Raw genomic sequence first — 13,946 nt, 5'->3', positions numbered from 1 at the left:
GATATTCACATTTCATAGTGTTTCACCCCGAACGTTGATCCTGTCAGGGTGCAACATGCTGAAATAGCATGTTAAGTGCAAAACATCAGCAATAAATGCTCAGTTGCACTCAAAGCTGAGCTTGTAAGTAGAGTTGAGGTTGGCAGAGTAGGCCTTCAACTATTGATGTCCTAAAATGGCCTCCGTACAGAGAATACACCTTTTGATTCGGTTCAGCCACCGCTGGGACAGACTTAACATTTCTGTCCACTGCTGCTAAATCTAAGACTCACACAGTTTTTACTGTGCAACATGAACTATATTAACCATTTTACACAGTTATAGACATTTACTTTTTTACTTTCTGTGGCACTTCTGAGGGTTATTTTGCAGAATTAGTGAGTGAGTTAGTTTAATTTACGTATTAAGACTGTGATGTAATAATGTTTTTAGTCTTTCTTGAAGCAAAGAAAAGTAAAATGATTTTGTGCTTCAAACTATGAGGTGTATATTTTCCTCCATAACACAAAATGAAGACAGAGCAACATTAATGAAAAATGAACTATGTTGTACGATCCCTCTTAGTTTCTTCCAGTGTGAGACTGAACAGTCATTATATCAGTCTCCTGCTCAGACGGTGTCGTGGGATGGGAGTGGTTTGTGTGTTTTAAAAGTTAATCAGTCACATCAGTCACACAGGTGCAATGAGAATGAGGCCGGGGTGAGTCACCTGCTTCACGTCTCAACCTGTGTATGAAGACGGCAGGTTGTGATGTAAAAGGCAGCAGCTGTGTGAAACGCCAGCGAACACGCTGCGATCAGGTGGACGGTCACGGTTCAACAGGACAAACCCATCAGCCGACTGAGATAAGACCGCTGATGAAATGTGGACGCAAACCAGCTGAACTCACCTTCTTTCATAAAGCTGTGACAGACAGTAGACCACTGCTGGGAGTTAACTGCTTGTATTTAATAAAATATGTTTGTCTATACTTTATACGATAATAATATATATATAATATACTTTTGTCTTGTGAAGAAAATACAAAAACAGTTTCATCTTTTATTTCTGTTAGTTGCAGCTGTGATGATGAGGAGTGAGTCTGTGACCGCAGGACGTTAGATCTGAATTCAAAAATATTCACGAGGACGACAGGAAAATGTTTATTTCACACTCCTGTTATCATCCATTAGTTCTCTTGTGTTCACTCCTGCAAGTCATGTTGTGTTTTTGCTGCAGCGGTGACCTCTAGTGGTTCAAACCTGCTCAAGTGGCTGTTGCGCAAAATGTTTACAGCTGTTTAGAGTTAAATTGTGTCACTTCAGCATCACTTTATACTTCATAACACTCAAAATGTTTGGCAAATGGAGTACGAGCAGCCAAGGAGGCAAATGACAGCAGCAGTCGCAGCTGACGTACATCATGAAGCTTTTATTTTCATATACAGGACAGTGTACCACAAACTGCTACACAGACTGCCCGGCTTACATCACGACTGACATACCAGTTTGTGCAGGACTCAAGGAGATCTCAGTTCAACATTACAGTTGGCTTCTGAGTCTTACATCATGCACCAGAGTTAGCCAATATTCTGCTACCATCTGAACCTGAATCAGTTTTAAATATAAAGTCCTAAACTCACAAAGTGCTGACCCCTGCCAACTCTCTCACTCCAGCATTTACCAGCTGATGTCAGCTAAATCCTCGAGGGTTCAGGGCTTTAGACCTAAAGGAGGAGGACACATCAGACTTTGACTGACTTTTTGCAATTCTTGACACTTTCCAGCAGAGGACAGCAGACACTCGCTGAACTGATGCAGCCGCTGGGTAACTGAAACCAGGGCTGGTGCACATGAACAAAGGAGGGAGGAGCGCCTGCAGCGTGAAGTCTGTCCACATGAAACAAGCAGCAACAGCTGATTTCACTGAGGGGAAACATCTCGACAGAGCACGAACACATCTGTGATGACAGAAGTTCGTAAAATTCAAATGGACAAATATCAGACCACAAGTCTGTAACTTGCCTTTAAATGTCAAACAGAAAGGTCAGAACGTTTCAACATGACCTCAGTGAGTGAAACTGAAAACAAAGCTGGTCCTCTGCAGGAGAACGACGGCCTCGTCTCTGCACACAGGCGGCGCTCATCAAAGACAAGCGTGATGTATTGCTTACGCAGAAGCAATTAGCGTGGGCGGATGATTGGCTGTACCGAGCGCTGGACCTCGACGTGTGAGACTGATGGTTCTTCTTTGACTTGTTTTTTCATCTTAACAAGGAAGTTTGAACAGAACCTTCAGCACCGCGGTGACAGAAAGATAAACTGCTATATGAATGTTTACATGTGACAAAGAGAAGTGTCAAGAAAACATTCAAATTGAGCTTTAGCTCAAAAAGTCAAGAATGACTGCTGACAGAGAGGTTGTGGGTTCAATTTCTGTCACTGAATGACATGTTGTTCAACCCTTCAAGCTCCACTTTCATCTGCAAATGTGTCTTTTACTTTATTGAAGGATAAAAACCGAATGAGAAATCTGTTTCCCCGAAAGATTTCACGACTTCGTCTGCAGCTCAGTGCAAACTTGGGTTTGTTTGTCAGTGTGTGTGAAGGTGTGTGTGTGTCCACGATGACCAAAGAGAGGAAAAAAATGAAGATGGTAGAGAAAAGCTGGGGAAGAAAAGCTGAGCTGAACCGAGGTGGAGGAGCTGCCAAACCCTCGCTGTGCCTGAGTCCTCACGGGCAGACGGCCAGCGTCCAACATGGGGGGTCTTAGTGTCCAAGTCTATGGAAGACCTGACCCATGCTGCTCCCTGCTGCGTGTGTGTGTGTGTGTGTGTGTGTGTGTGTGTGTGAGGACAATCAAGCCACCGTGGAGATGTGAAGTGGGAGAGGTGATTATGATGTGGGTATTCCAGTTTTAAAGTGCAGGAACAGCCGATCCACCTGATTGCTTTTCTACCAATTCTGCTCTTACGTGACCTTTTTGGATCGTCTCCACCTGCAGCTGCAGCTCCACCACAGATCTTTGCCCAGCGACCAGGAACCTGTTGGAGGAAGTCAGTGTGTTTCCACTGCAGACAGCAGGGTCTGAATGAAGAGTTTATCTCAACATCTGACGGTGCAGTGAGAGATTCCCTGTTGTATCCCTGGTCCTCGAACAACTTCTAGAAACGTTTGACAAACATTTAAATGACTGTATTTCAGTGTTGTTGTTAAAGATTGCCTCAAATTGAAAGTCATTTAAATGCTCTCACAGTTTGGATGCTAATGGCAGTAATCTGCAGAGCTGGAGACTTCAGTTTTAATCCACTAATAATAAGAACGTGCTCCTCAACTCGACGTACTCGAGAACCCGAAAGAGTAAAATGACTCCTTCGCTCCTAAAAGCTCACGTTGGTGTTTAATTATGCAAATGTAATCTTATTAGCCTTTAAATAACCATTTAAAAACCAGTAGACAAAACGTAGAGGTCTAAAAGTCAGCCTGTGTGTGTGTGTGGTGTGTGTGTGTGTGTGTGTGTGTGTGTGTGTGTGTGTGTGTGTGTGTGTGTGTGTGTGTGTGTGCACGTGTGTTTGGTGTCCACAGGTTCTAACAGCCCCTTTTAACAAATTGCAGACTACTGACTACACATCCTGCCAAATTACCATAGATCCAACTACAACACACACACACACACACACACACACACACACACACACACACACACACACACACACACACACACACACACACACACTCCACCTCTTGGCCTGTTGGCATGGTAACCACTGAGAGGTGTCCAGCTCTCCAGATTCCCGATTCTCTCGCTCTTTTCCTGTCGTTGGGAATCGTTCCAGCACAAAGTTAGACGTTCTATTTTTAAAGCTGAGTCCGATCGCTGACTCGAATACCGAGCGCACTCGAAAACAGGACGAGTGTCTCAAACAAAGACCACAGAGATGTTCCCAAACCTCAAAATGTGAGGGCCACCCGCCGCCACAGGCTTCTCCTGCGATGATCCCAGAGAGCTGCACGGCTCCGGGCTTTTCTTTTTTTTGTTTTTTTGCATCACCAGTTTTGGGGTCGGACTCGGCTCCTCTCTGATTTACCACGTTGGAGAACCTTCAGGGACGCTGCCTCCATCTTCAGATCCTAAATCACCATCAGGTGCTAAAATCAGGTTTCCCTTCAGAGTGCTCCAACCAAAGATGCTTCACTCTCTGAGAGAAACGGTCTCTGAGCTGCTGCTGTCCTCCTCATGTCTCACATGTTTCATATTGTGAACTGTATCTGCAGTAAAGGTGAACCTTTAACGAACAGGCGGCAGAGTGGGTGGCTTGTTTAAAGGTTACAGTAACTGTAGGTATATGTGACTGAATCACCCATCAGTCTGTTCTGTGTGCAACAAATCTGTCTTGACCTTTTGTTGCTGTTTTTCTTTGTGACAGCTGAGAGTTTTTCTATTTCACAGAGCAGCTGCAGCATTCACCAGGAGCACTGGTGCCGAGGACTCTTCATACCGGTTTTTCATTTCCCTTCCTCCCGTTTCTGCCAGTCTTGTTCTTCTCATCTGAAATACAATATCCTGCTTCGATCTGAACGGATCAATAACTGACTGGACAATGACAACAGGGATGAGAAAAAATGAATGACTGTGAGACAGAAACAGAGAGTGAAAACACAGGACGAGAGAACACATGAGGTCACTCTGAATGACTTGTTCACCCGTTATCTATAACTCTATGAGACAGGACAGTGAAATATCAGATGTGGCTCCGGCTGAAAGGTTTCCCTGAAGGGTCACCGGACTGAAACCTTTGCACGACCTGATATCACCAAGTAATTAACAGCCCAGGATCAATGTCAAAGTCGTTCGCCCAGGAGCGCTGCAACCCTAACCTCTAACCCTAACTCTGACATTGATCCTGGGCTGTTAATTACTTGGTGATATCAGGAACATCGAAACCACTGACAGGTACGTGTTTGGTCGAAGGAAAAGTCTTCTCAAATACAGAAATTGTGCTGTTTTTGTTGCTTTTGTAATATGCTTGGTAAGTTGGACACCATTGTTTGGTTATTACCTAAATTCTATGATGTTACTATGTAATATCTGTTTAATTTCGCTCTTTGGCGTACCGTCACTTCTTCTTACATACTGACACTTGTCACAAGCTTCCTGTAGTCTGTCTGCCCGGTCCACATCACGCAGGGCGACACAGAAGGTTCGCTTCTGTTCAGCATCGATGTCAGCGGCTAATCGCACTGAGACACGTCGTTAGAAACAGAAATACCAGTGTTTTCCTGTGGTGCAGCACGGCTGATGTGCACGCCTCTCTTGCGCTGTGATCTTTAGCTGTGTCCCTACAACGGCAACAAACTCTGGGCCTGAAGCCTGCACGCTGAAAATGACCTGTTACTCTGACCCTAACCTGGCTGTTAACAAACAAGTTCCTTAACAACACTATTTCACAGGGGCGCCGTCGCTGCATCCTGGATTCAGTGCCGGCCAAGAGTGATTGTGATTAGTTTAAAGAAATGCAAACATGGCAGAGCAATTTCTTTCCCCTATATGAGAATTGGTTCAGACAGACTGTTTTCCAGGAGATAAACGCTATGACCGACTAATTTTATTGTTGCAGAAGAAGCAACATCCTGATTATCCAGGAGCAAATAAAACGTTCATCTTAAAGACGATGAGTGCAGAGAAATGTGCTTCTGAGGTGAACATCAGATACATGACGTGGTACGACTAGAAAAACATCTCTTTATTTTGAGCATTTTGTTTTTTATTGCAGAATTCCAGAAACTTTGTTAAAACGTCTTTAAAAATGTAAAAAAAGAAAAAAGGAAAATGCTGCACGAGTCTAACTGCCACAAATCACATCGAACAGATTGTTTTTACAAAAAGTTTCACAAAGTTTATAGAAAATATTAGTTACACGTCACAAGAATAAGGATCAACAACACGTCTATTCAGCTAATTATCAATACGATCACTGTCACCGTCATCAGTGATGATCGCTGACTGATTGTTGTCAGTTTTAACATTTCTACAACACAAACTACAACGAGCTTTATGACACACAGCAACACGTCCCACAGCTAAATATGATTAATCAGAACAAACGGAAACCAAATATCGTGCTTGATTTCCTCCGCTGTGAGTTCACGTCAGCAGATTGTCAGCGTGTCTGACGACTGTGAGCGATGTTAATGATGAATGTAGCTTTCAGTCAGGATTGATGGGCTTGTTTAATGGTTTTATATCATTCAGATTGCCAGGTTTTTCATTTTCAGTCCCAAATTAGATGCCAGGAGGCCACAAATGTTTCCTAATTTATAAAAAGTTCACCTTCTATGTGACATTGTGATAAACTTCTTGACTTTCTCATTTTGTAACGAATAAGCTGCCTGGTGCTTCTGTAATAAAGCAGCTGTGCGCCGGCTGTTTCAGCTCCATCATACACCAAACAAACAGCTTCGCGTTTCCCATCAACCCTCGAAAAACTTGACGAAGAAGGAGCAGACGGAGTTCCAGCCCTCGCTGCAGTAGCTCTGCACCGGGTCCATGTCGTTCACCACTCCATCCTCGTCAAACCCAGTCCTCTCCTCCATCCTCTTCTTCTCCTCTTCCTCCTCCTCCTCCTTCTTCTTCCTCCTCTCTGCCTTCCCTCCGTCGGAGCTCTTACCGGCCGGCGCTCCTTTCTTCTTCCCTCCTTCCTTGCCTCCCTTCCTGTCCTCCTCTCCGCTGCGCTGGGCGAGCTTCATGTGGGCCTCTGTCGGAGCCTTCTTGCAGGTTTTGGCCTTCAGGACTTTCTCTCCTTCGCAGGCGTTCTGCCTCTTCTTCAGCTTCCCCACCAGCTGCTTCCAGTACTGGCTGGACTTCACCCCGTAGGCCTGGCAAAGGTCTGGTTTACCTGCGTAACGACACCAGTACCTGGAGAAGGACACAGCAACAATGGCGACATAATGATTGTAATTAGCCAGTAAGGATTCGATCTTCTCTTAAAAGTTTCCTATCACTGTTTATCAGACTTGTCCTGCAGAAAACAGGTAGAGCTGTTGACTCTTCTCTCACCTCTGCGAGTCTCCCAGTGTCTCAGTGCTGCAGTTCACCAGCAGGCTCACCAGGCCTTCACCAGACGTCTGCCAGATGCAGCGATGGCCCTCCTTGGTGCTCAGCTCTCCAGAGCCGGGCACCGAGCGGTTTCTGGGTCTCTTCGCTGGTTGGGCCGACGGCGGGGGCTGGCGGGGTTTGTCGGGTTTTGCCTGACCGGGCTGACGCTTCGCCTCACTGAGGACGGGGAGGCAGAGGAGGAGGAGGAAGACGAAACTGCACGGCAGGACGCTCATGGTGGCTGAGAAAGGAGAAAGCCGACATTTTAGCCTCTTCTAGCTGGTAGTTTTAGTCATGAGGCACATTTACTGACACTGCAGACAATCAAGCACTGAACTCCTACTGCAGAGGCAGCTGGTGTCCCGATCACATGATCGTAGCTGAAGGGTCATTTTCAGGGTGAAGCACATCATTCAAAGTCATATAATCATCTTAATAATATAATAAAAACCAAAGACAGTAACATTACAGGTGCACATACAAGGCAAAGTCACCCTGGTCAGGATTTTACACCTGTGACACAATAATGGTCGTCCAATCCCGACAAACAATGTCACAACAGCTGATCAACATGTGTAATATGTCTCGCAGCCGTCCCGTCTTAGATTTGCATTGCGGTTCATCCAACTAGTTTCTGTGCAGTGACATTTCTGCATTTTCATGATGTTTTTATGACTAAAGGGTGTAAAGTGTAGGTCAAGCTCTCAAAACTGTGGATCCTATATTTCCCACATTGCAACATTTTTTATAAGAGCCTACTTGCCTGAGAAATGGCCGTGTCTTTCAAAACCCACGTCTGGTTACATCATACAGCTGCAGCAGGGCCAAGACATTTTACTACAACCTTGGACAAGAAGTATTTTTGGGTTTTAATTCCACATTTTATTAAATGAAAATGAGTTTCAGGGACTTGTTACATTATTGGGGGCTGCAGGGGTTATTCATCAGACTTTAGAAAGCTCCCTCAGGGCCACAGAAGGAATTATACAACAGTTGCACAGGCTGAATAAAATTCTCTTTTACATATTAACTGAACTTTTTCCTTTGCTTCACTTTCTCCAGTGATGTAACTTAACAAAATCCTCACCGCATAACAGGAGGTCAGAGCGATATGTCGACTGCATCGGCTGCAATCTTTAAATAACTCTGATGGGAGGATTTTTTGGCCCTTTTCCTCGCGAGTAACCCCAGAGAGGCCGGACTGTCACAGAGAGGCCGGACTGTCACAGAGAGGCACGACGAGAGTGTTAAATGTTAAAGAAATGAACAATGGTCACCGAGCGGGGGTGTGAGTCTCCGTCAGAGACTTATTGAAACTCAGCCAAGCGTCAGAAACACTCCCCCAAGAAGAGTCCAGACCGGACGTGTCGCTATCAGACAACAAGCAGGGAGGAGGCGAGGAGGGAGGAGGTGAGGAGGGAGGAGGGAGGAGGCGAGGAGGGAGGAGGTGAGGAGGGAGGAGGTGAGGAGGGAGGAGGGAGGAGGCGAGGAGGGAGGAGGGAGGAGGTGAGGAGGGAGGAGGCGAGGAGGGAGGAGGGAGGAGGTGAGGAGGGAGGAGGGAGGAGGCGAGGAGGCGAGGAGGGAGGAGGTGAGGATTACAGCTGAACTCACAGATAATGATTTATTTCTCTTTTAGAAAAACGATTTCTGGACGGGTGACAAAGTATGGAGAAAAATCAAGCAAGTAAAAAAGAAATGCAGCCAAAGAGAGAGCGTTATCATGTCGCGAGGCCTCGGCCCGCTCAGCCACGCTCTTCACATATACTCTGTATGTTTTTGTGGTGGTTCTGTTCTGACATCTGTCCGTCCGTCGGTCCCTCCTCTGTGGTTCCTCCTGAGGCTTCATCCTTCAACTTTTTCTCGCTCCATGATAATGAAACTAATCTGAGTCAATTTAAAATGTCCCCTTGTCTCTTAATTTTGCCCGCAGTCTGTTTTCTCAGCTCAGTTACTGTGTTTTAATTAATTTGTTTGCAGTCTAAGCAATTAAGAGTCCTTATTAATGAAAGAATCCTCATTCTGTGTACCGCCGGGCCCGCGGGTCAGCGTGTAAACACCAAACAGATTGCTTTCCCCGAACCAACATACTGACTAACGACGTGCGAGCGAACAACAGAACAGGTTTGTTTGGTGCCATAATTCATCACATTAATAACATTAAATCAAAAGGACGTGGAGCTCCAGAGCTTTGTGCACTTTGTGTTTCATTTGAAGCCAAAGTGGTCCCTGAACAAATGAGAGCGATCTTTGTTCACACTCGGAGCCAAAAGACCGAACAACAAACTGATCTCAGAGGATTTTTCAAAAACTCACTGAATAAAAAAACCACGATGACATTTTCAGCTTTTTCTGATCCGGCGGTGAATATCCCGAAGCTTCAGCTCCCACTGTGCACGATAAAAATGTTTTTCTATCACATGGTGAGTTATTGTGAATTATACCAATGCCACCAGGAATACTCCGTCCTGATTGGCTGAGGAGTGTGTGCTCTGTAACACTGTGTCTACAGCTGCAGCATAACTAAAGCAGCTCAGCAGCATCAGTCCTCGGCTGGTGTCCACGCCAGAGTCCGACCGATGACTGAGTTCTGGGGTTGATACTGATGTTACTCACTGAGTTATCTACTGTCCGTTTATAAAGTCTCAAAGGTATAAAGTTACTCTACAGCTTTGAAAATTAAAGGTAGACTTCAGATAGTTATGTTTGTTTCTGTTTCTGCTTGGTCAGAAAAACACTGTGGCTTCTTATCGTTTAAGAAGATCCACAGACCGGCTTTTAATCTGTTCTCTACAGGAAGCCAAGAGGTTTCTGTGCATTCGAGAAATATTTGCGTGCATTGAATAATGGAGAGCTGGTGTGGTGGTTTTATTCTGAGCTAGCTGCAGATCTTTGTCAGGGTTAGTAGCGATACCATCAATGTGTTCATGTAAGTCTGGTGTCTTTATAACTTGTACTGGCTTCATCGATTCACAAGCTTGTGACAAAGATGTGTAATGGAGTGAAAACAATAAACAATAAACTTTACAGGGAATTTAATGATTATAATCACCCCGTACATCTTTTTCTGCATCATAATGTCTAAGAGAAAAGTTTACGTATCAGCAAACAGATACTTTGATCCTGATAAATCTGAGAGAGGACGATAATATCGGTCAACTGATGTAGTTTACACAAGATGTGTTCAGACGAGGTACTGCATGTAGGTCTTCCACATACTGGCAGTAAAATGTAAGAAAATAGACCTGATGCCTGAAAAGAAGGCAAATCATTTTCATCATTTCACCATCAGAAGTTGGTGGAGACCAAACCAGAGGAACAAGGAGAGAATGAGAAAAAAATCTTTGATCGGAAAATCGTGTCGCTCTGTGTCTGCTGGATGTGTAAATATGTGCTGAACCTGATAAGTTGGACGTTTTTATGATTAACTACCATATTTAATCAAATTGAAGATATAAATCATATATTTACTTATATAAATAGTTTTTATCTCACTTTTTATAATCACAAAATATAGAAAAACTTCATGCTGCTTGCATTAAAAGTAAGATGTAGTTATTGTAAACAGCAGCTTCATGGATATGACGAGCTCGGTTTACAGGAACTGTAAGAAACTTCCCAGTTTTGAAATCAGGTTTCATCACAGGTGAACTTTACAAATGAAGCCGGCTCCAGAACCTGAACAACACAGTGTCGGCTGAAACTGGGCCTGCATGTTTCTTCCACTCTAAAACACTTAACGAGCTAACAGCAACACAAACAGCACAACCTTATGTTCATATTTCACACGTTTTGTAGACTCTTTCCCTCTGAAACCCACAGTCCAGCAGCAACACACAACAACGTGATAAAACAATAAACATGTTGTTAATACATGTAAATTACTACAGACTGTTACACAGAGGAGCTTTAATGTGTTTATCACTTATATAATAATATAGTTGTTGGACAGATCTGGGTAGATTGTGAATACACCTCAATAATGTTTGATTTTTAATCCAGAATATTACACCATAACTTTCTGCAAAATAACGAGGGAAAAATGTTGTTCTGTAGTAAAAAAATAGGTTAGTCACTGTCCAGCACAGTGCACAGTTAATGTGTCTGTAGTCTTGATTATAAAAATGTTTTGTGTATAATTAAACTGGGGAATCTGATGTACTGCAGCGTTCAGTCCGGCTCAGTGATCAGTTCCCAAAGTGAATTTTCTTGCAACAATATTGAGAAACGACGAAACAAGCTGCATCTATTCAAAGAGGAAAGTCTGCTTATTTCAGTGTTGAACCTTTTTCACTTTAAAAACTTCACATATATTTAACTTTATATGTGATCGTGTCTATTTTTTTTTCCTCTCAGATTTGAAATGTTTTGAGTCCTGTCTTTAAAAAACATTCAGGATTTCTTTTGACAAGTTTAAGTTCTGACATAAGAAATAAAACCTGGATGAACCTGATCTCTTCTGACTGCAGGTCACTGCAGCATTTCACCAGGAGATGCTGGAGATGGAAAAACAAAGACGCACTGCAGCAAAACAAAAATAATCCCCCCTCCAAGCACCCCCGCCCCCCCGCCACCAATCCACCAAACACACCCCTCATCAATAAGTCATGACAAAAAAAAAAGAAAACAATTGTCTCCAACACTCTAATATTTGCTTTGACAGTTGTAGAAGAGGCAGAAATACAGAGCAGTTCAGTGTTGGAGGTTTGTTGTTGAGTTGTGAGCAGAGGCCCGGTGTTCTTACCATGTGACGCTCCACGGCTCTGAGTCGCTGTGAGAATGTGGGGGCCGCCAGCACTCGGATAAAAGAGGGGAGAAGACGAGGATAAAGGAGGAGGAGGAGGAGGAGGAGGAGGAGGTGGAGGGGTTCAGGGAATGAGGAGGACTTTACGGAGAACTGCCCACCCAAAAAACACAGAGGACACCTCCCACATTCAGCCCTCCTGACAAAACCCCCGATACACGACAATGGACACACTTGCCAAAGGGTTCTCACTGCGACGGTGACGACACCTCCAGGGTTTTCTACGGTAAACAACACAGCTCGTAAACAAAAACTTCTTCAGATATAGATAGTGTAGAAATACTTCAACTGCAGCAGCTTGTTTCGTTGTTACCTTCGTCATCAAGGTCGTTGTTGAAGTGAAAGCACCAAAACCAAAATCAGCATTTAATGGCAGGAAGACGCCGAGATGAAAATCTGGCAGTTAACGTTTCTGTATGTCGACAATGCGACTGATGACTGATGACTGTCATGTCGGCAGGCGGGGATGTTGGTGACAGCTAGTTGAGAAGGCTGCCAAGCCAGAGACCACTGTTCAAGACTGTGTTTGGTGTTTTTCATTAAGTGTGAAACCACTGGAGACGTCTGTGCTGACAAAACTGCCTGATTTTAAAGAGAAATTGGGACATTTCCAACTGTGTTTGTGGCAATAAATTGGGATATTTTGTGATGAAATGTGTTTTAAACATTTGTAAATTTGACACCACTGGATATTTCTGACACGACACTGGGACATCTCCAGCCTCTGAAAAGACATTTCCATCCAGGCTGCCACGCCAGAGACCGCTGTTCAAGATGGCGTGTCAACATTCATTCATTATTTTTTTTTACAAGATGTCCGGACAATTTCCAGCCGTGTTCGTGTTGACAAAACCAGGATTTTCTGGGCCAAAAGGAGATCTTTTCCTCACTCTTACCTGGTGTTATTTGTGCCTAAACTAACCAGTCACAACAACAAGAAACCTAAACTTGCAACGTGAAGACAAAGTGGTTTGCACAAATATAAATTGCCATCAATTATTCTGGTAATTTGGTTGTTAAGAGTCATCGGACAGCTGTAAGCAGATAAGCAGTATCACAATAAATAACAGCTCTCCGCTCATCAGACACAGAGGGTCCTTGGTGGTATAAAGTAGTCTGGTGTTTGTTAATAGGAAGCACTCAGTTGTAAATAAGCATCAGGACAAAACAGACATTAAAGATTTAAACCCAGTGAAGCCACTCGAGACTCCGACTCACAGTCAAAGAGCAGACGGAGCAGACGGGAGCGGCTGGCTTCATTTAAACAATGGAAAATGTCTGAAGGGACGACAGATAACACGATATCACAGCCCTCATCACACCTCATATACCGTGCACCACTTCAGTCCTCTGTAGGTGAGACCCTCAGCCCAAGAGGTGATGCTATAAAATGAAGAAATGTGCAGAAAACTTAATTTAAGCTTAATGTTCATTCTCGTCCCTTTCTGCTGTCTGAACCTCACAGAGCAGCTCGGTGACGAACATCTGCAGGTTTTTCAGGTTCAATCAGTCCCTGGCTTTTTACCATGTTGTGGACAGAAAGCAGCATCTTTTTAAAAGGAGGGTTAAATCATTCACACTTGATGTGTTTTTGTTTTATCGTGTGCTGCAGGAGGTTTGTAGAGAAAAGAGGTGAAGTCTTCACACAATAGAGGAATGAATGATGGGGCAGAAACACAAATAAGCAGCTGCTGTTTTAAGATGAGGATTTATATTTCCCCCGACTGTCTCGATGTAAATTTAAATTAAAATAAATACATAAATAAACCTTGTGTTTTCATGATAAACATGATTTAAAATGTAATCTCCTTGCTTTTCGGTGTGAAACATGCTGCTGAAACCCAGAGGTGCGCTCGCTGAGACTCTCCAACAGTCATGTGTTAGGTAGTTTTCATGTGGGAACGCTCATATATGTTGTTTTGGGAATCACTGGCAACCTATTGAGTCGTTTCTGTATGTTTAAATGACCATATTTGTGTTTAAGTAGCTCCAAGCTACATGCTAAGATGATTTATGGTAAACGTGGAAACACTCCAGAATCTGTTTCTCCAGAAGCTGAATGTGGCTGAA

At 43.8% G+C, this 13,946-nt stretch overlaps 1 protein-coding gene across 1 annotated transcript; it reads right to left on the bottom strand.

The window, feature by feature from the left end:
* Positions 1–5,705: 5,705 nt before the first annotated feature.
* On the bottom strand, positions 5,706–11,900 carry LOC311270333 (fibroblast growth factor-binding protein 3-like). The gene is made up of 3 exons (XM_084375142.1): positions 11,817–11,900; positions 7,037–7,316; positions 5,706–6,895 (listed from the first exon to the last, which is right to left on the bottom strand). Exons 2-3 carry the CDS (start codon positions 7,309–7,311, stop codon positions 6,451–6,453), a joined length of 720 nt encoding a protein of 239 aa, XP_084231268.1. The 5' UTR covers positions 7,312–7,316; positions 11,817–11,900; the 3' UTR covers positions 5,706–6,450.
* Between the last annotated feature and the right edge of the window lie 2,046 nt (positions 11,901–13,946).

Source organism: Pagrus pagrus (genome assembly GCF_965226575.1).
Source record: "Pagrus pagrus genome assembly, chromosome: 15".
Taxonomy (NCBI): Eukaryota; Metazoa; Chordata; class Actinopteri; order Spariformes; family Sparidae; genus Pagrus; species Pagrus pagrus.
The sequence above is the reverse complement of the archived record's forward strand: the minus strand, read 5'-3'. Positions and strand labels throughout refer to the sequence as shown.